Source organism: Amblyomma maculatum, chromosome 3, assembly GCF_055883805.1.
Source record: "Amblyomma maculatum isolate TAMU_Amacu chromosome 3, ASM5588380v1, whole genome shotgun sequence".
In the NCBI taxonomy this organism is placed as follows: Eukaryota; Metazoa; Arthropoda; class Arachnida; order Ixodida; family Ixodidae; genus Amblyomma; species Amblyomma maculatum.
Window position 1 is genome coordinate 182,513,896 of NC_139346.1, and position 22,485 is coordinate 182,536,380.

Here is a 22,485-nt window from a genome sequence, read left to right on the forward strand (position 1 = left end):
ATATTTTCTATTCATCATCACCAGCCTGATTATACCCACTGCAGGGCGAAGGCCTCTCCCATATTTCTCCACTTAACCCGGTTCTGTGCTAGCTGCATCCACTTGACCCCTGCGAACTTCTTAATCTCATCCGCCCACCTAACTTTCTGCCGCCCCCTGCTACGCTTTCCTTCCCTTGGAATCCAGTTTGTTACCCTAAGCGACCATCGGTTATCCTCTCTTCGCACTATGTCCTGCCCAAGTCCATTTCTTCTTCTTAATTCTACTAGAATGTCGGTAACTTGAGTTATTTCTCTGACCCACTCTGCACGCTTTCTATCTCTTAATGTTACCCCTACCATTTTTCGTTCCATAGCCCTCTGGGTTGTCCTCAACTTAAGTAGAACTGTCTTGGTTAGCCTCCACGTTTCAGCCCCATAGGTGAGTACAGGCAAGATGCAACTGTTGTATACTTTCCTCTTGAGCGATACTGGTAAGCTGCTAGTCATAATCTGCGAGTGCTTGCCAAATGCGGCCCATCCCAATCGTATTCTTCTTGTTATTTCCTTTTCGTGGTCCGGATCTGCGGTTACTACCTGTCCTAAGTGAGACATATTCGCCTACTACTTCCAGTATTTCGCTACCTAATGTAAACTGCTGTTCCTTCCCGAGGCTGTTGAACATTACCTTAGTCTTCTGCATATTGATTTTCAAGCCTACCTTTCTACTTTTCCTGTCTAGGTCATCAATCATTATTTGCAGTTCATCCCCCGAGTTGCTTAGCAAGGCAATGTCATCAGCAAATCGCAGATTACTGAGGTATTCTCCGTCTACCCTTATCCCTAACTGTTCCCATTCCAAGTCTCTGAATACTTCCTCTAAACAAGCTGTGAATAGTACTGGGGAGATTGTGTCTCCTTGCCTAACACTTTTCTTTATGGGAATTTTGTTACTTTCTTTATGCAGAACTATGGTAGCTGTGCAGCCACTATATATATCTTCCAGCACTTTCACGTACGGCTCGTCTACCCCCCGATTTCGCAATGCCTGCATCACCGCCGAGGTTTCAACTGAGTCAAATGCTTTTTCGTAATCAATGAATGCTATGTATAAGGGCTGGTTATATTCCGAGCATTTTTCTATCACCTGATTGATGGTATGGATATGATCGATAGTAGAGTACCGTTTCCGAAACCCTGCTTGATCCTTTGCTTGATTGCAGTCTAAGGTTGTCCTGATTCTATTAGCGATTACCTTAGTAAATACCTTATACGTAACAGACAGTAAGCTGATTGGTCTGCAATTTTTAAGGTCCTTAGAGTCCCCTTTCTTGTGAATGAGGATAATGTTACTGAAGCAGAAAGAATGTTGCTGAACTAACAAATCCTTGCAATTAGATATCTGTAATGATGGCTGCTATAGATTACATGCACAGCCTAAATATCTTGTTAGAAAATTTTGCATGCTACTGCTACCCTTCTACCACTTTTTTGTATAATAAGCTTGAGGCAAGTTGCCTATTAAAATGTGCGAATGTCCGAGTTGAATAGCTGTATTGTGTTCCCCTCACTGCCCCATGCTCCTTGCAAAGTGTGAAGTGAAGTTACAGCAAATCACTATTTGCATGTATAGTATTTCAGGATTACTCTAACATTTTGATAAAACTTGCATGTGTGTTGCTAAAAGGTTAGGCTGTTATTTCGATATTTATTGGTAATGTTTCACAAAAGCTGCAAGAAAAAGATGTTAGGAAAACATTAAACTATTATAGAAACAAAAAATAAATATTGTATCCTTTCGGCATTACTTGGGATGTTTTCTAGACTTACCTCTATCAGCCCACCTGAAAGAGAATGAATGAAGCAATGCCCAAAAAACAATGGAGTCTTAATCCTTAGATTCAAAAATTTATTTGTAAATATCTTAATGTATTGTACAGAACTTTTTAGGAAAGCCTAAATCTTATTACGCATTTGCGTCATTCCCAGGTTTCTTTTATAACATTCTTCTTTATTATTTTCAACATTTCGGCACGCACAGGCTTCACATGCGCCGTACTTGACAGCTTACAGGCGCGAGAGATGCATTTACAGACAGGCAGGTGAAATTAAACTAACCGGGAACTGTGAATGTCGATGAGAACGACACTGCATCAAGCAATGAAAACAAGGCATTCACGTTGTGTTTATCCAAGGTCACGAGTCTTAACCTAAATACCATAGAAATATAGTTTTTGTTCTGGCTTTTAATGTAACAGAGGCAAAAACCTCTTTTCTTTCATTTTTAACTATGAAAAAAGTGTTTTTTTCTCAACATGCATTTACAAGGGGGAAACTTGGTTTAAATTAAAGTGTGACAGCTGATTATGTTATGTATGCTAGCATGATAGCTAGCAATGCAACTTTGTCCTACATGTCTTATATGTCTCCTGACCCCATTTCAGAACTAGGGTGATGCTTTTTTCATGGACCCTGAGAAAAATCCATGCTTTAAACAAGTTAATAACAAAAAGAGAACAAAACTTTTGCTGCATCATGTCAGGCTTTGGACTTTTTTTCAGTTTAACCTTTTATTTCAGGAATGTCCAAAGTGTAAAAGTAATTACAGTTGAATCTCTATAACTCAAAAGAGAATCATAAATTTCTTTTGAGCTAAGCAAATTTGGAATTACAGGGTGTCCTGTCACAAGTGATGACAACAGAACAAAAATACCAAGTCTGAATTAAGCAGGCCAACATTATTGAAATTCTACTGCAACAGTAACTCTTGGTAGAGATGCCATTATTCAACCATTTATACTGGGTGACTTAATCTTTGTGTACCAGTTGACTTGTGACCTTGGATGCACACCTAACAGCAATGCATTACAGGCTTCACAAATGACACTAGCCAATCTGGCCCTAGCTGAGCATCACACGTGACACAAGGCCCAGAAGACACGCATTTGCTTTGTACACTGCCACTAATTTTTCATCACAACTAACGCAGTTGTTCAACTCCATGACACAGTATTCTGTGACGTTGCAGCAGCACATAGCCAAAGAATGCTGACTTATTGATGTTGCTTGCACAAATGCCTTTCTCGCATTTCTGTTCCCAATGGTGGAAAATCACATTGTTCAGCTATGCCCTAGTGAACCTTCATTGGCCACCGATCGAGCTAAGAAAGAAACTATAAATATAAATAAGTTAATGGCCACCCGTTCTTCACAGAACCGAAGCGGGCAGCGGAGATTGCTTACGCTCCCAACCAGCCTATAGAAATCACGCGGCTATTTTATCTCTCTCTTTCTCCTGCTCTCACTCACATATTTTCATCTAGTTACAAGGGGCAGACCAAGTGACCTCTGCTTTGGGTGCCTCAAAGCTCTTGCAGGCCAAGAAGAAAAAGCGAGCACAAAACTTTAAAGTTGTAGAGAATACTGGCTGTAATATGAATGACAGAAATCATCCTCTCGCAGGATACAGCAAAATAAGACTCGGGAGGTGGTCATAATGTCAGCACGGTGCAGCAGAAAGCTTTTCTATTTACACAACATGAATACAATGTTTCCGAGCTAGTGGGTAGTTTCGCAAGTACGGTTCCCCAGTTTTAGCCTCTTTAAAAGCACATCCAGCATCAGAGAGTGACAAGTTTGACTGGTGAAGTAAACTGTATGGTTGTATATAAAAAGAAAAACTGGCGGCACTAAACCACAAACTGAAATGCACAAAAATCAAAGTCAGAAGAGGCCAATATCTTCACTTTGATCTTTCAAAAACGAAAAATTCCTAAACAGAGGAACTTTCCTTAAGCTCTGTTGCAACTTCTATGTCTACTGCCCTATGAGCATATCTTATAAAAAAATAAACAAACCCAGAATGAGCCGAGATGCGAAACATGTATGAGGTCAAACTTTATCTCGAATTTATTTGGCCGCAAGCCCGTATTGCCGCGTGTTGTCTATCTACATGGCTTTCTGTACACAAAGACGACGGATGAGCCAAGAAAAGTATATGTATATATTTATATATATATATACTATATCTTTCCGCCGAACTACATGGAAGCAAAAAGTTTGGTCGAGTGCGCCAGGCGATTGCGTCGGAAATGGATCAAAAGAAAATCGCGTGTATCACAACTCAATATATAGATTTATTTTTTTTTTCTCCGTTCTTTTTCCTCTGTTCGTCTCCAGTTGAAGAAAAAAAAATCATTAGGAGCCTCTTGTTCATAACGTCATCCCCTCTTAATACCTAAACGCAAAGCTTAGCACAACACGCATAAGCAGGCTTTGGATTCACGCAAAAGTGACAGATCAGAAAATAAAAACAAGAACAAGAAAAAAACTGGTACGGGTAAGGAAACATCTGAACTGGAGAGTAACTACAGCAGACGAGCCACAAGGGCGCGCCATCACTTTGACTAGACCTCTTGCTCTTCATAGGAGGGAGTAAAATAATTGCTGAAGTGCAAGGGATTCTGGGTACAAGGGGAGACATGATCAAACCGGAGAGATACAGACACAGATGTGGAGAAACAAATTATTCTTACTGCATCGAGTCCGGCCAGACGCAAGTGACTAAACAATGTGTTCACTGCTTTCCTCTCACTCACACAAGAATATAGGCGGAAAGCCACTGAGAGGACTATTTTCAGTTCCATTCGCAGAGAGCTCGTACCGCACAAAAAACTGAGACGTCGAGTCACTCGCTTTCAGAGCTGCTGCTGCTCTTCTGTACATGTCAGACAACAGAAGGACTGTCATAAATAATAGGGCAGAAAAGAGAAGGACTGACTAGGCTCTGTGCAGTCAACTCGACGGCGATAGTCAGTTTTGCGAGCAGTAGAGGACACAGTTGTCTCTGTTTCAACTTCTGGGACCAACCCCAAAGAAGTGGTGACAACAAGTAAGCTAGCAAAAAACACATCAGGAGCGGCGCCGACGATGTTGTCAAGGTAGCAGAGGCATCATGTAGCTGCGGCGAACTCCGCTGATGAAATCCGGCAGGTAAAATCCGCAGACGGGCCTCACTCAGATGAGAGTAGTTGCTACGGTTCTCAGCTGGCGTTGGCGCTTTCACAGCGCACATGCGCTCATGAGGTGTTTCCGGTTCCGGCGGTACCTCGCGCTTGTTGCCACGGAGATCTTGGCAGGCAATGTCGCTACCGTCGATTGTTGACTATGCCGGTAGCCCGAAGCCCCTTCTGGGCCAGTAGATTTCGGAGCTTCTGGAGGTTGTTCTGTGTTATTGGGTCATCTGGCTTAAGTCGAAGTGCCTCAAGGTAGCTGGACTCTGCTTCAAGCAGTTTCCCATTGACATGCAGCATGGCACCTAGATTCATGTGACTCGTGACCTCCTGCGGCAGGAAACAAGAAAAACAATTGGAAGGTTCCGGTGAGTACTCAAGGTATAATATTCGCACTCTTGCACTGCCCACTACACTGAAAACACATAAGTAGCTGCAGAACAGTGAAGTAATGTTAAACACCCTGACATCTGCATGTTTGTATTCATATTGAGAGAGTTAAGAAATATATAACACAAGATGCCAACATCAAAAAGGAGCATATCTTCATGCTGCCACCAGCTTAAGGCATGTTCGCACTAGCGAGAAAACGCACAATTCAGAACATTTTCCAAGCACAACTTCCCGTAAAAGCCATTTGTTTTCCGCAGAGGCTGATTTGTTCGACATTTTGTAGGGCAATAAGGTTGGGACCTATTTTCCCCCTTGTGCACAATGGATGTGAGTCCAAGTTCAATGACCTGCCAGCGAAGGCAGCAGTGGCAGGTATGTGGGGTGATGGGAATACAGCAAGATGACGCTGGAAAAGCGTACGCTTTCAAGTCATCACTGCCATCATGTGACAACCCCCTTCCCGTTCTGCTAGTTATCATTCTCTCCCTGCACCTCATCTCTCTACATTCCACAACAAATGTAGATGAAAAAAAAAATGTGCTTAGTGTGAGCACCATTCTGAGGAGCTTTGATGCAGTGGCACTGTCAAAGCTATGCCGCTGTGGGAAGTTGTGAGCAGGGCTCGGTGCCTATCAGGCAATAAAACAGTGTGAACCTAAAGAGGCACAGAGATATGTGGCGATATGCTATTTTATTATCAAATACATTTTTGAACCAAGCTCCACTTAAAATTTTTCTTTTGAAGCAGAAATGTGTCTCAAAAATGATATGCTGTGGCAAGAAATTTGTTCCATTATTTTCTATGGCAAGCTGATGAGGAAGTGAAAATATTTCGTGTAATGTGGTGCTTGTTGTAGCAGGGTTCGACTGCAGACACTTTTAGTTTAGTGCTACCGCCTAGCGCTACCACGCAGTGTTAGTACGCATACACAGTCAATAAGCACATGTGCCGCTGACGGCGTGCAGTAGTGGTCGATGGCAGTGACACTATCCTCCACGCGGCGCTTTCCTTCTCATTTCTCCTCGCGTATTGGCTCCCAACGCAGTAGTCATGAATGACGGCACACTCTGTGAGTAAGCGCGGTACTCTCGCTCGGTTACATCAACGTCGGCAATGGCAATGCGGCTCAACCCACAAACAGGTGCATAAGAGCTGCACTCTATAAGGAGTATATTTAAACATTATTAGAGCACATAACATCAACAATACTACAGGTGAAACTAACCTAAAGCTGCATATTGAAATCATCAACATTCGTTTATTCGTTTATGCAGTACTCTAAAAAAGAAGAAAAAAAAAAAAGATTCTTTACTGAAAGCTGGCTCTGCCACACTTCTACAACAGTTGCAAAGGAGCACACTTTACAGGAAAGCCTAAAAGCTTCTGACCACATCAAATTACCCGCTGCAGTGGTTGAGACACTCGGCTACTGAAGAGCGGTACCCGGGTTCAAGCTCCACCACGGTAGTCTCTTTCTATAGTGACAAAACGTAAAGGTGCTCACGCACTGTGCGATATCAACGCATGTTAAAGATCCTCAGGTGGTTGAAATTATTCAGCAGCCCTCCACTATAGCACCTCTACCGCTCTTTCTTATTTCACTCCCACCTTTCTACACACATACCCTTGTTTAGTGCTCTTTCATGCCATCTTTCTCATTTCTCTTACTATACAGTTCAAGCATTTGCCAAAAAGTGTGACAGATACTGCATCTTTCCCTTCTTATAAACAAATTTACCACGACAAGTTCAACAGATGTGCAGTGTAGAATTTTTTTCTTCATCACACTATAAGCCTTAGCTGAGTATTAAAAAATCTGCTCCTGAAACAGACTAGGCCAGGACATGCACCACAGACTCACTGGCCTGCTACCACACGCAACCATTAAAGCATAAAACCATTTATGCCAGGAATTTTACATGCTTGAAGCCAGAAGATATACTGGGTATTTCAGCAAATGCTTTCAAACATTTCTGAAAATAGGGCGTTGAAAATAAAAAACATTGTTATATGTAAAACTCATCTAGTTGCTTATGAGCTAAAACTCACAAATTATACCTTTAATTAACAGAGTTGTATGGTTAGTGCCAGTGAGGAGCCGTGGACAAGCCAATGCCATATCACTATAAACAAACAAAAAACTCGTTTTCTGATATGCTGCAGCGTGAGGATATCCAGAGCTTCTTTTCCACACAGAACATGAACTTTGAGGAAGGCGCAAGAAGCCGGTGGAAACGGTACATCTGCTGGTGACGTGTTGCACTGACCATGGCGCCAAATTCAAGCTGCATGTACTGTTCTGCTGCATCATGTACATTATTCTGCTTTGCAGCTTGATGCAAGGAAAAGGAAAGTCATTACCAACTACATGGTTGTTATCTTTAAGAGTGACAGAACAAAATAAAGTGAATGCTCCTGCACATTACAGCAAGTAGTTTGAAGTTAGTGAAGCCATCCCTTCAACACATCACTAGAGTATGTGCAGTTTCCACTGTGCTTCTTGCGCGCATACTGCACGCAGTTTCAGTTTTGTACAGAAGAAAAAAAAAGAAACGCCGGACCTCTTTGATTTGCATGGCTTTAGAAAATAAGCTTTTTTTTTTTTCGTTTCAAAAACTGATGACATTGTCTTGCCCACAGTTTAGAACTCTCCCTTACCACTAACCATCTAACCATATTAGTTAGAAAAATAATTAGCGAATTTAAGTTAAGTATCTATGTAATAGAAAAGTTGTACAGTCAACTGCATTCACAGCAGCTGCGAGCTTGTTCCTAAAAATATATATATATATTTTTTTTCAAACTCTATATATTTAGGAATTGTTGAAAGTGTTCACTGAAGCACCTGGTATATCGTATCAGATTTTCATTCATTCCTGCCTGTATCTTCTGCAATGCCTATGCACACCTCTCACTGGAAGGCACACTGAGAGGCATGCTACAAAGCATACTTACACCAGGTCGCAGTTTCACTGCAGTGTAGTAGAAGGCCTCAGCTTCAGCATTTCTGCCCGCTTGCCTGCAGGAGAAAAGAAAGAGTAAGAAAACCTCTGTAGCTATTTTTGTATCAGTGTGAACAGAAAAAGTACTTCATGCAAGCCACTAGCACGGAAACCAGGTGAAACAAGTTGCAAAAAGATCATAGCTTCATTTTTTTTTTTTGCACCAGTACGAGCTTAAAGACATTATTATCATCTTCACTTTGGCCCCTCGATAAAGCACAACTATGCATATTCGTGTAACAGCTAAAAATGAAGGAAAGCAGCTGGCACCCCTGGAAGATAATGATGCAGCCAATAATTTGGTATCAAAGTGAGTTCACAGATTTAAGGTGCTGAGGTCTATGATCCATCTGCATCTAGCTGCCAAAAGCAGGACCTTGAAATAACAAGTAGGCATGGCTACATTATGCCTTTAGGGCGCTGCATAGCTTGCCATAAACGTCCATGTCACCCGGTCTTATGCAAAGAGTAGCTTTAAATGTCACTAGTTGAATTTCACACCCTTTGGGCGAAATTTATATGTCTATAATATATTTATAAAACACAGAAATAAGGAAAAGATTGGGCGATGTTGCCAAGTTCAACATTAATGAGTGCCATGATATGCATTAGGTAAGGGGAATTCCATGTGGCAGGATAGAATTGTAACAAGGAGCAATTACAGTTGAACTCGAAAAGGGTCGTCAAAAAGTTCGATATGACACAATAATTAGATATATGAAAAATGTCCACAAGAGACCCGTGTGCTGTGCAATGTCAATGCACGTTAAATATTCCCAGGTGGTCGAAATTACCCCGCAGCCCTCCACTATGGCACTCCCTTCCTCTCTTTCCACTTTCACTCCCACCTTCCTCCTTTCCCTTAGGGCGCAGTTCAGGTGTCCACAAAACAAGTAGGACAGATACTGCACCTTTCATTTCCTGTCAAACAACAACACAAGAGACCAAAGGCCACATTCAAGCGCATCACACGGTTACTCTGTCATGTGGTTTCACACAGCTGGGTGCTGCCAGTAGGTGTACAGGGCTGTGCAGTCGACCTGCCTCCGCGTGTGAGAAGTGATTGAATAGTGCCACTAAGAGAACCTTCACTTGCAAAGGTGTAGTGTGCCACTTGATATAGCGAATTAGCCACTGAATGCAAGTTGGGTAAACGTGGGCGATAGTGCTATGCTTTTGCATAGGATTTTCAAGCAGACGTTTTGAGTGTTCAATTTAAAAGGCTATTCGATATATCTGGAACCGACTGTATTTCTTTTATGATGGATTGATGCCCAACGATGTTGGCTGCATCATTTTCTGTGTATTAATGCTTGATTCTTGTTTTCACAGGCATCTTTTTTCAAGAGAGTCGTTTTAGTCTAAAAGGTATTTGTGGTGTCAATTACCTCATTGGGTTTCAGTTTGGCTTCTCAGTGCGAAGTGGTACTGAAATATCGCAAACCACGTTCTTGTCTTCTTTCCCAAGCACAGAAAATGCAAGCGACCGAATAAAAAATGCTTCCCCAAAAAGCATTGTGTTAAAACTCACACAAAATGCATGAAAAATGACCTAAAAATACTAAAATTCAATTTAAGTAAAGCAAATGAACAATAGACAAATTCATCCTTAGTGTCTATTTAAATTATGTGGCCCATGGTGAGGAAACACGCATTCGCTTCTGCAGATGATGTCCTGCCTCCTTTGGAAGTTTTGTTTACTGAAGTAACTCTATCAATTCCAGCGAAGCAAATAAGAAAGGAAGAAATGCTCACCTCAATGTGTTGGCAGCATTGAAGATGATCTCGTACTCATCCGGCGCAAGTGCGGCGGCACGTAGGTAAAGCTCAGCTGCCTCCATGTGCCGGTCAGACTCGGACAGGAACTGACCTGTGTTGGAAAGACTGGGTTCACGATTACCTCCATAAAAATCACACCCGTTTAAATATGAGGTGAGACGTATAGCTAAGAATGAATTAAGAAGACTATGTTAGTTAAATTATTGTGCAATTTTGTATAACCCTTTAGACTCTGCAACAATTTGAGCGAGACAAAGATAAAATGCGCTACTGGAGACATATACTAAGAGTGTCAATTTACATTTGCGATTTTAAGCAACGCGCTAGCGCTGAATTTTCGTTAGGCTGCCACTGTTTATCCCTGCCAGACTACCAGGAAAACTTAATAGTAGCATGCAATCTTTCTGGAGCTTACCATAATGTTGGTACACACTGGAATCATTTGGGGCCAGTCCTTTGGCGCGCAGGAACCATTGCTCCGCCTCAGTAGGCCTGTTCTGTAAATGTAGAGCAACAGTGCTGAAGATAAGCTCACCATGTTCAGAACCATACCTTATTAAGGTGGACACTATCTGGTGTCCACCTTAAATGGGGAAAAACTCTACATATAACGACCTCGAAACAGTGCTGAAATGGGACGTTAACAAAAGGGGGATACCTTCAATGTGTTAATTTGATTGACACTTCTAGAGAGAACTTCATGTAAACAAGAGCTAATATACATGTAGGTCCACTGAATGACTGTACTTTCGACAAACAAGATATTGTGGCTAACACTTGTTATTTTACGCTGTTATTGTACTTGCTATGGAAACTGGCTGACTGCATCTAGAGAGACAGATAGCAGTAATTTGGCATACTGAACTATCACACATAATTTTTTATAATAAAAGTCCCTTAAACTTGGCAGCACTTCACAATTTATTCCAGCATTGATAAGGATGGACCACACAAATAAATATGAGAGAAAGAGCGACGTGGCCAACACTTTAATGTAGCTCGGAAGTGTAAAAGTCTACAGCTGAACTGAATGATGCCTTACAAGTTTGGATAGGAGCTTTGCGTAGGTCAGGTGTGCTGGTATGTGGTCATGCTTTGCCCTTAAAGCTTCTTTGTACCACCGCTCCGCTTCCACATAGTCACCGAGCTTGAAGTAGGCTTCACCTGCGAGATTGTGAATTGTAGAAGATTATGAGGATTTTAATAATGCACCGAAATTTTGGCGAAGTAACAATGTTAGTTATGGAGAAGAAAAGAAACTTTCTATCTGTGAAGACAAAGGCTAGCATACAAATTTCTAAAACTATTATTATTATACCTAAAATTGTAGGAAAGATTGTGTGACAAAATAATTTAGAGGTTCCTTGCCACAGCCTGAAATGACAAACACTGTGGCATGCGGCATGAATTTCACTCTCATGCATCATGTGGCCTCAAAGAAGTGAAGTCTCATTGCGTGATATGTGACGTCATAATTTGCACTAACTAATCACGTTTTTTTTTGTTTTTGTTTTTTTTTTTTTTTTTGACATTGCCATACTGTCAATACTTAGTTTCCACTCCAACAAGGCTCCTACACTTTGCAGAATAAAGTGAGAATGACAGGAAGAAGTTATGTGCGATGATCTTAACCTTCATAAGACAGTGGCCAAGAAACTCACCCATCATATTGTACAGAGACTGCGGTTGATAGTGATCCGGCATCTTGGCGACCGCTTCTTGGTAAACTCTGATCGCCTCCTGAAAGCAGAAACAAAAAGAATGCATTCCATTTATAACCATAATCTTAAATTTCTTAGCAGGACACGCAAAATGACGACTCAAAAGTGACCCCGATGACTCTCTATGAAATTAGATGAATGAATAGAACTCATTAAGCCTTCACCAACCCTTTACATGTGTTGCCTCACAAAATAGAGCCTCATGTGTCAGCTGTGCAGCAGTAAAATGTGCAACCATATGTGCTAACTTCATTAAAATGCATAAGGAATAATTACGCATGAAGAGTTCAACTTAATAATCCCTGACAAGCTGCTCACCTTGTATTTGCCTTCGTCGGCGTAGAGCCTACCAAGGTTGAAGAGGGCCGAGATCTTGGTGCTCTCATGCGTCTTAGGGTCCTTGAGACCCGCGCTGTCCAACTGGGCGCAGTGCCGGTACACCTAGAGGAGGGTGGATCATAAGTTAGGAAAACGCCCCTGTGCGTAGAATGCAGGCGTTACCTACTAAGTCAAGACCCTGCAGAGTTTATCACACCTGTATCAGTAATCCTCATACAAAAATGCTGTCTGCAGTGTCAGTCTGTGTTGTTTCATTTTCCTACCCCTCCCCTTGCCAGGGCTGCGCGTATGTTTGCGGGTATGTCTCGACTACAGCGGCAGCACTGCGACAAAGGCTAAATACTGCTGGTCCATGTAGTGGGATGTTGGTGTACGCTATAGAACTTCATGTGGTCGAAATTATTCTGGATCCCTCCACCAGGCTGAACCCTTGCCTTTGCAGTAACCAATGCAACAATCCAATAAAATCGAATGACTTCTTGTACCCCTTTCCACCTCTTACACCCGGTAGTCCAGGGTGGAGCTAGAATGAGTAATGTCAGTGTGGGATGGTCACTGCGCTTTTTCTTTATCTGTAAAATTTTCCTCATCATGACAGTAAGCTGTTGAAAGAAAGCTCACGGCATTACTATAAGAGTGCTCAGCTCGTGAGCACACAGACACCAAATTCAATCCTGGACCTTTGCTGCTAAAGTCTTACTGAAATGAATATTGTTGAAGTGAAGCAAGTCAGTCGGAGTGGGAGCATTCAAAATGCTGACAATACAGTGCTGAAAGTCAGTAAATACAGGATATAAATCGTCAACTCACTTCAATGGCCTCCTCCTTCCTGCCCATGATGCCAAGGACAAGACCCATGTTAAGGTGGGCCACTGCAAAGAGTTGGAGGGAAAGCAAAACGAAAGAGAAAAGCATCTTTAGCGAAGGTTGGCAGAGCAAGGACATATGGAACGAACTGTGGCTGCAACATGACCTATGGCAACAGGGTAAAGCGAGATCCAGGGTGAACACTGGAAGAGAAGAGTGAAAGACTTACTCGCTAGCCTAGGCCTGAACTGAATAGCCAGCTTGTAGCTCTGAAGCGCTTCCTCCAGCCGGTTCTGCTCTTGAAGAAGAATTCCTCTGGAGGGCACAAAAAAAGAGGGATGCTTGCATGAATGACATGGCTCAGTGACGACAAGCAGACCAAGCGGCAGTTGAAGACTTCGTTGGCAAAAATTTCCATTAAGCAACTTGCACTTCTACAAAAATAAAACAGCTCAGCAGCACTGACAGTAGCGTGCTAAGCGGTAGCTGGAATCAGGTTTGCCATGGCTGTCAGTCACGCTAGAAACCGTAAATAGGAACTGTCACGTACGGATAACATGCTCACATCAACGTGAACAGTGCTGCGTGACTGTTTTTGTCATCTGCAATAACAAGCACAGCAGCAGCATTGTCAGGGGCCAAGCTCACCTAATGTGCTCACACAAACAAGTACAGAAAGCTCCTGACATCACAGAATCAGCATCGTTTCATTGCAATTTTTCGAGAACATTCCAGCCGTGCCTAGCAAGCCTCCAACTAATCACTGAACTTTCGGAAAACAATAATAGCACAAGCTAGCAGCAATAACCAAACACTGCTTAAGAAAAAAATGTAGGGAAACATGCTGGAGTATGAAAGCTTTACAGCCTCAGGCATCTACGGACGCTTCCAGAGAAGCAATACCAAATGGCTTCGAGTTAGATTATGAGTTCAGAGGTCACCATAAAATGAAATGCATATTGAATGGTTGGCATGGGACCAACGACCCCATGTATGTAGCTCTATTTTACCACCAAAAATTAAACATATTTTGTAGGGTTTGCAAAACAGCACCCCAAATTCCCTTCCAATCCCATAGACAGCATAAGCATAGGAAGTATTGCAACTATACAGCTATTACATAGCATTTCCTCAGCATGCTTTGCTTTTACAGTTTCTCCCTGAGGAAAATAAAAATATAGTGAAGTGTTCCTCAAATCACATTTCAATTTAACTCATGCATTAGTTGAGTGAAATTAACTTTCCTCTTGCTTTTACGGCGGTCTCACTGCAGCCCCGGCCAGTGCATGTCACTTTATTCGAGCAACAATCTTTACTTTTCACCCAGCTTTTTTTTTTATTTTTCAACAAAACTGAAAGTGTGCGACAGCACTCTGGAACACTTTAAAGTGAAGCTACACAGTAAGCAGGAGGGAGTGGAGACTCACAGGTTGTAGTGCACGTCGGCCATGTTAGAGCGGTATGTGAGAGCTTTCTTGTAGGCCCACTCGGCCTCAGCCTTCTTGCCGTGCGCACTCAGGATGTTGGCTAAGTTGCCATATGCTGTAAAAAAAAGCACAGGAGAAATAAGATAATTTATTTGTTACAAATTAACAGACCGCGATTATCATGCCATCCCATATGAAACACACACACAATGAATAGCCATTGTCGAAGGTTTTACAGTCCACTGAAACAACACAAGTTATAAAGATGGCCACGAGATCCAGCTTTACCAGCGTTACCAGCTAAACGAATAGTACATGTTTCTTCTCAAATAGTGCAGTCCGCTTTTTTCACTTCCAGAAGTGGATCATTGCGTTCATAGCAAAAAAGTTATGGTTATGAGGATGCTTAACACGCTAAGATGAAGACATTGCGAGATCATGGTGTAGGTGAGCCATGTGTGAAAGTACTGGAAGATAACTATGTATAGTGGCTGTGCAGCAACCATAGTTCTGCATAAATAAAGTGATAAAATCAAATTAAGAAAGGTGTTAGGCAAGTAGACACGATCTCCCCAGTGATCTTTACAACATGCTTAGAGGATGCATTCAAAGACATGGAATGGGAGCAGTTAGGCATCAGGGTCGATGGAGAATATCTCAGTAATCTGCGATTCGCTGATGACATTGCCCTGTTAACTAACTCAGGGAACCAATTGCAACTAATCATTAATGATCTAGACAGGAGAAGCAGAAAGGCAGGCTTAAAAATTAATATGCAGAAGGATAAGGTAATGTTGACCAGCCTGGGAAAGGCTGGAAAAGGTAGCAGTTTAAAATAGGTAGCGAAGCACTAGAACAGGTAGTGACCGCAGATCCAGACCACAAAAGGGAAATAACTAGGAGAATAAGATTGAGATGAAGCGCATTTGGAATGTACTCAAACATTATAGACTTGCAGCTTATCAATATCACTCAAGAGGAAAGTGTATAACAGTTGCATCCTATCGGTACTCGCCTATGGGGCTAAAACATTGAGGTTAACGAAAAGGGTTCTACTTAAGTTGAGGACAACGCAGAGGGTCATGGAACAGAAAGTGGTAGGTGTAACGTTAAGAGATAAGAAGCGTGCAGAGTGAGTCAGAGAAATAACTCAAGTTACTCACATTCTAGTTGAAATTAAGAAGAAATGAGCATGAGTAGAACATGTAGCGTGAAGACAGGACAACCGATTATCTCTAAGAGTAACCAATTGGATTCCAAGGGAAGGTAAGCGTAGCAGGGGATGGCAGAAAATTAGGTGGGTGGAAGAGGTTAAGAAATTCACAGGGGTCTAGTGGATGCAGCTAGCACAGGACCAGGTTAATTGGAGGAAAATGGGAGAGGTCTTCACCCTGCAGTGGGTATAGTCCGGCTGATGACAGTGATGATGAAAATGCTTTGAAAGTCGCTTTGATGCTATTAGAGGCAGCACTGCTGCTACATGTTTCTGTCAGCACAGGCCGATGTTCGAATTTTAATCTTTTTATTGTTTGCTTTTAATTTGCAGCACATACTAGGTTTCGGATTCAACTAAGCGATTTTAGGTTGTTTTTACACTGTGGTAGACACTCGGCAGTATTAATTCTGGCTCCATTCCACCCTTATATGCGGAGCTGGCTAGGCATGTCGACTCAACTAAGCATAGCTGTCTCAGCCGCTCTCGATCATGTCACGCGACCATAGCACCTTCCAACTGCCAGCACACCTGTGAACATTCCAGTGACCAGTCAGCGCTCAACTATGTCATGTGGTGTCGTGACGCCACGCACCTCGCGAATCAGCACTCAGTCATGTAGAGTGACCTTATGATGTCAGCCTCTCGGCCAATCAGGAAATTTGTTGACAGCACCGAGTTTTTTGCTCATGTGGACTCTAATCCTACCAAATGTGTGGAAAACAAGTCTGCTCCTCCGTCACTACCGTAAAGCTGTCGCTGCCTCCTGCGGCAGACGCCGAGAGATGACCTGGCTCGAAGTATGCAGCGCCAACAAGAAAACGCCCGGCCGTCTTTTGGTTGCGGAATGTGAAGCAACCAGTAAATGCTGCAAGCCCTCGTAGCCTTCCACGACACATGATGTGGGATGTCTAATGCTGCATACATGGGAGATCTTAGCCGCCACTTTCGGCGCGTACAAACATTCGCTGCTGTTGTTGCGCAAACCACATATTCCCCAGCCGGCATGTAGGAAGCCCTCCTTGCGTAGCCTTCTCACTGCAAAGAAAACTTTGCTAATGTTGTATAGCTAGTTGGCATGCTCTGTGTTATTTGCAAGTGCAATATATTGCATCTCAGAGTACACGCCTCGTCGTCCGCGTTCCCTCGAGCACAGACCCACTAGACAACACGCAAACTCCCATGGATGTCCCGTCTAAGCCGTCACCTCCCACATGCCAACAGGGTAATCCGCCTCAATATTCTGCCCCCATATCCTAACAGGGTAATAATTAACTAGAAATAATGTTGAGAATGGTCAACGCCAGCATGGTGGCCACTTTTTCGTTGAAATTCAACTTTGCCTCAATATTCTGCCCACCTGGTCCCAACACAAACTAACGATAGCATGTTGACTGAGTCCACGCAGAACACTAACACGAGCTCAGAATTATTTTATAAGGGAGAACTGCAAACAGAGCTAAAGCATTTTTGGAGGACATCATAAGTGCATGCTTTAACGAGGCCTATGTAAAAAACGCAGGGCCTAGAATAACAAGGGAAAATTTAGTAGTGCACGCCAAGAAAAGCCTCCTAAACAATATCCCAATAAGTTTCTAAAACACTCTAAACATGTCCCAGAGTGGTATTGTTTGAGATGTCCTGAAGAAACCTATTCCTGTTTCACTTGGTATGGTTTTGAGATCTATTTGGGGCTTCTTTAGGACATCCCAATTTCCTATAATCGGAACCCCTGGGATGTCCCTGGGATGCCTCTAGTGCTGCCTGGGCCGTTTGCAGTTGACGAGTAAGTCCGCTGCAACTGGGAAGCGGCTGCGGGGCGGAGAACTGCCCACCTCATATCGATAAATGTGAAAAAAAAAAAAAAAATGGGGGACACTTTAGCTCCGCTGTTAAGGGCATGACGCGACAACGTTCCAAGCAGCACTTTTTTATTTTATTCTTACTTTAGTTGCCGGCACCGCGTGTCGGAAATAATCGGGGGCTGCGTAAAAAATCGTGCCTTGGTAATTTGTGGTTTTAGTGACTGACTGGTAGGTGTGAGATAAGTGATGACGAGTTAAAGAAATCATTGTAATTAATTAATTGGTGAATTAAAGAATTGAGAAATCGAGGAAAGGGGGTTCAAATGGCTCTAAATGCTGAGATCGAATGAACAGCCAATGCTTGATGATGCTAATGAAAAAAATTTAGAGTGCGTAATTGACCAATATAATTTTAATAACTGAGAAAATGAAATAATGTGTTCAATGGTGTCGAACTGCTCAGAATGGAAAGCCAATGTTTTTGCTGATGCTAAGTATCGGTGTATAAACGTTATTAAACGAAGATTTTAAAAATGAAACTTTTTCCAACGGGCCTGTTTTCTTCACGCCTGGCAAAAAGAACTGGTCCGGCTTCTTCCAGCTGATGTTCGCATCTCGTGCCGGAGCGCTGACGCCAGTCATCTTCTTTACATGTGAATGACTAAACACAGTGACCGCCTTAAATCTATGCGACAGCCTCCAGATTAAGGCAGTCTATCTTAGTTGTAAGACGCCGGCCTATTATGGTAGAAGATATGATCGAGCACGAATATCGGCTATCGGAAGTTTTTATAGAAGAGATTAAAAGATCGAAATATATTAAGCATTATATGCTTCTAGCTCCCGTTATCAGCGCTTGAGATGAAATCGAGCCCACACGAGAGAACATCTGGGGCGCCGAACGCTTTCCAAGGCTACCGCGCCCTCCCCAAGGATGGCGCCACGGTGCCACACACTCGCGCAGAACACCGCCCGACGCCGGCGGTCGGTTCGAAGCGCGTTTGGGTATTTTGAATCGTCCACCGCGTTGCGGCGCCAGCTCATGGCATTCCCCTTTTTAGCAGACGGTTTCACACACGCTGAGCTCGAACACGCTGCTTCTCCTACATTCTTGTTAGGTCAGCGTCTCTTCGATACCGCGTAGGCTCCTGCATCGTTCATTTCAATGCCGCCACCCTCACAGCTGCTTCAGCCGAGCAATGAAGCCAGATGAAAGAAGAGGGAACGTCTTGCGGAAGCGATGGCTTTGCTAGCGTCACAGATGAAGACCGCTCGTCCCTGCCGGCGTGCTATGCACGCAGCCATTTCATACTCGCATGACGGCAGAGACAGAACAGCGCTACTGCTACCATTCTCCACGGTCATTCATCTGCGCAAGCTAGGTACTGCGCATGCGCCATTTTCATCTGCGCCTCGCCAAAGCTGCGCCGCGCGCTCGCTCTTCGGCTCGCCGCCGGCCGAACCGCGAGTGACGCCAGCATCGCAATTTTGTGACCCCCGGTTACACCGCTGGTTAAACCGGTGCTCTCGCCTCCACATGATCTCAGTATAGATGATGCGGTGCCTGGCCCGTCATGTCTGCGCTCGGTCGCAGCCGTGAAGCTGACTGAATAGGATAATCCTGCTGATGTAGCCCAGCGCGAGGCCCACAGCTTACACTCGTTAGCTAGGTTCAGACTGACTGGACCCCGCCCATTTATTTTTTTTTTTTCTGAAAGAGGTGAGACAAGCGATGGCAAGAAACCACCAGCTGCCAAAAGATTTCTCCTTGGTCTCAACGGGTAAAGCGCATGATTAGGATGAGCTCGCGTAATACTGGTTAAAGTGAAAAAATTGAAGTGGAAAAGATTCAGTCTCACTGAAGAAAATTTCTCCTTATGCTAACTTTTAGCAAAAGAGATGCCTTTTAATTAAAAAAACGAGGAGCTATTTTCACGCTCGCTTTACGCGAAACAATGCAAAATAAGCAATGACACACGAAGGTGTAAACTAACAAAAAAAAAAAAACAACGACGAAACCAAGAAAGACCGTCATGCCTAATTTATACATTTGTCCACTATTCATAAGTACTGCGACTAGATGGAGTAGATGAAAAAAATAATAATAAGGTACATGAAATAAAGTCCGAAAGGCACCGCTGACCATGCGCTCGCACCCCAAAACTAATTGATATACGCTGGCGTGATTAACGTTAACGAAGTATTGAGATCACACCGGCGCTCCCTCGAAAGAGGTACGCGGACAAATTAAATTGACCTGTACTCTACAGACTCCTGAGCTTTCATTTAAACTACACAAGACCGAAAAAGGAAATACATCGGCCCTGACCGGCTGATTTCGTCAGTAGGCTGTTTGCATCGATACCGAATTTATTTCTGCGGACCCAGAGGCTATCTTGTAAGGTCACTCACATCTAAACGGCGCCAACCATACCTGCTCGGTGTGTGGACGTGGTGGGTTTACTGCATTGGTAGGATAATATTTAAATTCAGTCTTCTCCGTTATGAATATATATATATATATATATATATATATATATATATATATATATATATATATATATATATATATATATATCACTACCGGACAAAAGTTAACGTACGAAGAAACAACCAAGAAATAAATGTTTGGTCAAAATTCGAAGGAGTCATCAAATTTCCGCAAGCTCTAAGGCTCGAAAAGTATAGCAAGACAGACAGCAGCTTCCATTCCGTGTGTATACATGCACATACAACGCACGAACGATGAAATCTCTCGCAAGAAGCTCGAGATTGATATATCTCCGCCTGGAAGAACGTAGTTTGCTAAGTGCAAAAAAAAAAAAAAAAAGGGTATATTTTCCAGCCTCCAGACATCTCAGGTTATTTCCTGAACGGCAACACACCGTTAACAGTCAAAATCTTAGGTTTAGCTTCCCGACTGCTCCCTTCCTCCCCACTTATCGTTTTTTTTGCTCTCAAATTTCGCCGCTGCTGCGGTCTGAAAAAAAAAAAAAAAAAAAAAAAAAAAAAAAAAAAAAAAAAGAGCGTTTGATTTCCGTGCTGTTACATCACCGGCAACAGCTAGCAATCAATGCTGCAGAACATTAATCAATTTTGGCGTGCTCGCAGAAACGCTGAAAACCACATACCACGCAATACATTGTCACATTTACACACGCACACACCACTAACAGATGCGGCCAGGGAAAACGTAGTATGAGTCTAGGCAACATTTTCCGAGATAGATGCTAACCGCAGAATTTAAAATATACGGCATCAAGAGATTATCGCACCTCACAAATATGCCTGCAGGGCACAATGACAAGTACTGGGGAGTGTGTTTTTATTTTTTCAGCCAATGAGCAGGTTTGGTTTGTGGGGTTTAACGTCCCAAAGCGACTCAGGCTATGAGAGACGCCGTAGTGGAGGACTCCGGAAATTTCGACCACCTGGGGTTCTTTAACGTGCACTGACATCGCACAGCACAAGGGCGCTTTGCTTTTTCGCCTCCGCCGAAAGGCTGCCGCCGAGGCCGGGATTTGATCCCGCGTCCTCGGGGACAGTGGTCGAGCGCCGTAACCACTGCGCCACCCCGGCGGGGCCCAATGAGCAGCGCACTGTGTGTGTGTGTGTGTGTGTGTGTGTGTGTGTGTGTGTGTGTGTGTGTGTGTGTGTGTGTGTGTGTGTGTGTGTGTGTGTGTGTGTGTGTGTGTGTGTGTGTGTGTGTGTGTGTGTGTGTGTGTGTGTGTGTGTGTGTGTGTGTGTGTGTGTGTGTGTGTGTGTGTGTGTGTGTGTGTGTGTGTGTGTGTGTGTGTGTGTGTGTGTGTGTGTGTGTGTGTGTGTGTGTGTGTGTGTGTGTGTGTGTGTGTGTGTGTGTGTGTGTGTGTGTGTGTGTGTGTGTGCGTGCGTGTGTGCGTGCGTGTGTGTGTGTGTGTGTGTGCGCGTGTGTGTGTGTGTGTGTGTGTGTGCGTGCGTGCGTGCGTGCGTGTGTAAAACATCGAGGCAACTAGACAAAAACAGAAAAGGGGAATATCAAACTACTGTGACCAAGCCACTGCAGGAAGAAAGTGCAGAGAAGCCGAGCGCACTAAAAACCATCCAAACAAGCTTTAGCATTGCGTGCTCTCGATGCCAGCGCGCAAACGCATGCAGGCAAACGAACCGACGGCAGGGCCCCCAGGCGAATCAGGAGTTAACCCTGTTTTATTTCACGCGCGCCCACTCACCGCTGAAAGAGGCGTGCAAAGGCAGTACGTGAAAACTCCCGATATGAACTTCCGCGAAATCTGCGTCGATACAGCGTTTTCACGTAATGGGCAAGCACTGAAAAAAGGGGCAGTTCGAGTCGACCGAGATCTGGTTACGGGCGCCGTCGCACACAAGTGTAAAGGTAGAACAAGATTGCGGGAAAAGAAAAAGGAAAGACGACTAAAACCAGCTAGCAGCTGAGGAAATAGATGCAGCAAGAAGGGCCTACAAGGCAATGATGAAAGCGAGGAATGAACGGAGAGATCGATCGAATAATGAGAAGCAGTGCCTTAGATGCTCTTGTCCTTGTCTTTGCTTTATTTATAGATTTTCCCTCTCTAAACTGCTATCTTCCCATCACGCTCCTCGGACGAAGAAAACCGTCAAAGAAGCAGTAGATCACGCCGAAGAGAGCGACACTGAATGTCGTTCGTGTTCACGGAGTGTCAGCGGATATGACCTTTCGCGAACGCCTGTTTCTCAACGCTGTGTGTTGTTTCCCTCCTATATATGTCTGTATACGAATGTGTATGCACAATAAGGTGTCTTTAAAGCCCTATGATACTCATAAATTAATTCAGTGGTGCACTTTAGTGCTCTCTTAGAGAGTTCCATCTTATGTTCTGGATTCCGAGTTTGCGTCGTTATCGAAGTGTCGCTATCTCACGTAACCTCGAGTCATCTGATTGGTGGAAATGCCGGAAGCGGGTGTTGCCACTACGGAACCGGAAGAGATGGCAACATCATGTTCCGGCGTTTCCACCAATCAGATGACTCG

The 22,485-nt window shown here is 43.5% G+C and overlaps 1 protein-coding gene and 1 long non-coding RNA gene across 3 annotated transcripts in view; one reads left to right on the forward strand and one right to left on the reverse strand.

The window, feature by feature from the left end:
* The window catches only part of LOC146197136 (uncharacterized), an 80,406-nt gene that overhangs the window by 18,532 nt on the left and 39,389 nt on the right, over window positions 1–22,485 (forward strand). The gene's annotated exons all lie outside the window — the stretch shown is intronic.
* Tmtc2 (Transmembrane O-mannosyltransferase targeting cadherins 2) overlaps window positions 1,878–22,485 on the reverse strand; it is a 346,345-nt gene continuing 325,737 nt past the window's right edge. For both annotated transcript variants that reach the window (XM_084598892.1, XM_084598891.1), the window contains exons 5-14: window positions 14,460–14,574; window positions 13,262–13,347; window positions 13,036–13,097; window positions 12,205–12,327; window positions 11,827–11,905; window positions 11,208–11,329; window positions 10,581–10,662; window positions 10,142–10,256; window positions 8,340–8,403; window positions 1,878–5,320 (exon numbers count right to left, since the gene is read on the reverse strand). In XM_084598892.1, coding sequence (XP_084455018.1) covers window positions 5,126–5,320; window positions 8,340–8,403; window positions 10,142–10,256; window positions 10,581–10,662; window positions 11,208–11,329; window positions 11,827–11,905; window positions 12,205–12,327; window positions 13,036–13,097; window positions 13,262–13,347; window positions 14,460–14,574 — 1,043 coding nt within the window. In that variant the 3' untranslated portion in view covers window positions 1,878–5,125. The remainder of the gene's footprint in view (window positions 5,321–8,339; window positions 8,404–10,141; window positions 10,257–10,580; window positions 10,663–11,207; window positions 11,330–11,826; window positions 11,906–12,204; window positions 12,328–13,035; window positions 13,098–13,261; window positions 13,348–14,459; window positions 14,575–22,485) is intronic.